Genomic DNA, 773 nt, shown 5'->3' with positions numbered 1-773 from the left:
CGAGAGGGCGACGAGAGAGGGCGACGAGAAGGCGACGATACGAGAGGGATCGCTGGCGGTCTCGTTTCGGTTTCGATCGAACGGTCCAAAGTTGTAAGACGAAGTGTGTCGCGTTCGCAGGAATCGGTGCGATCTCGCGTGGCCATGGATTTTACCGGCAGCGTCGGAAGAATCGTGGACGATCCGAAGGAAGCGAAGAACATCGCGGAAAGCGAGGGTATGAACTGGCGACGAACCTGGAGGCCGTTCTCGAGACCGCCGCCTGGCTGCACGGTGGTTAGACTGCACGGACTCGACGACGGTATCCACGTTTTGCAACCGTGGTTTCACAGAGGACTGAAGAGAGATATCGCCGCGGCGATCGTTCGAGACCAGGGTTCGGTCGACGGGTAAGTGGAGACGCCGCTTCCCAGTCGTTCGTTCGCAAGCGGCGCGAAAACCGTGTCTCATCGTATCGCGTGTTCTTTCAGCGTGTTCCTGGTACGGGAGAGCAAGAGCAATTTGGGCGCTTACGTGCTCACCTACAAATACAGCGAGAAGGTGTTTCACGCTCAAATTCAACCGGTGAGTAGAGCCGTCGCGGATGTTTCGCGATTTCGGACGTAGCTCACATCTCCGCCGGTTTACAGGTTTTCGACGAGCGATGCAACTGCTGGCTGTACACCCTGGACAAAGGCGTAACCCGGTTCTACGACTTGCTGCAGCTGATCGAATTTTATCAGTTGAACGCGGGCTGTTTGCCCACGCGATTGACCCACTACGTGCAGAACGGC

At 57.1% G+C, this 773-nt stretch overlaps 1 protein-coding gene across 1 annotated transcript in view; it reads left to right on the top strand.

The window, feature by feature from the left end:
• Positions 1–773, top strand: part of LOC100745946 (growth factor receptor-bound protein 14) — a gene marked incomplete at its 3' end in the record, with an annotated part of 16,046 nt that extends 15,273 nt beyond the window's left edge. Inside the window, 3 exon segments of the mRNA XM_033322451.1 lie at positions 121–389; positions 471–564; positions 630–773. Of these exon segments, the coding sequence (XP_033178342.1) occupies positions 121–389; positions 471–564; positions 630–773 (507 nt within the window).

The sequence above is a fragment of the Bombus impatiens genome, unplaced genomic scaffold (assembly GCF_000188095.3).
Source record: "Bombus impatiens unplaced genomic scaffold, BIMP_2.2 scf_0640, whole genome shotgun sequence".
Taxonomy (NCBI): domain Eukaryota; kingdom Metazoa; phylum Arthropoda; class Insecta; order Hymenoptera; family Apidae; genus Bombus; species Bombus impatiens.
Note: the sequence above shows the minus strand (reverse complement) of the source record. Positions and strands in the feature narration are given on the sequence as shown.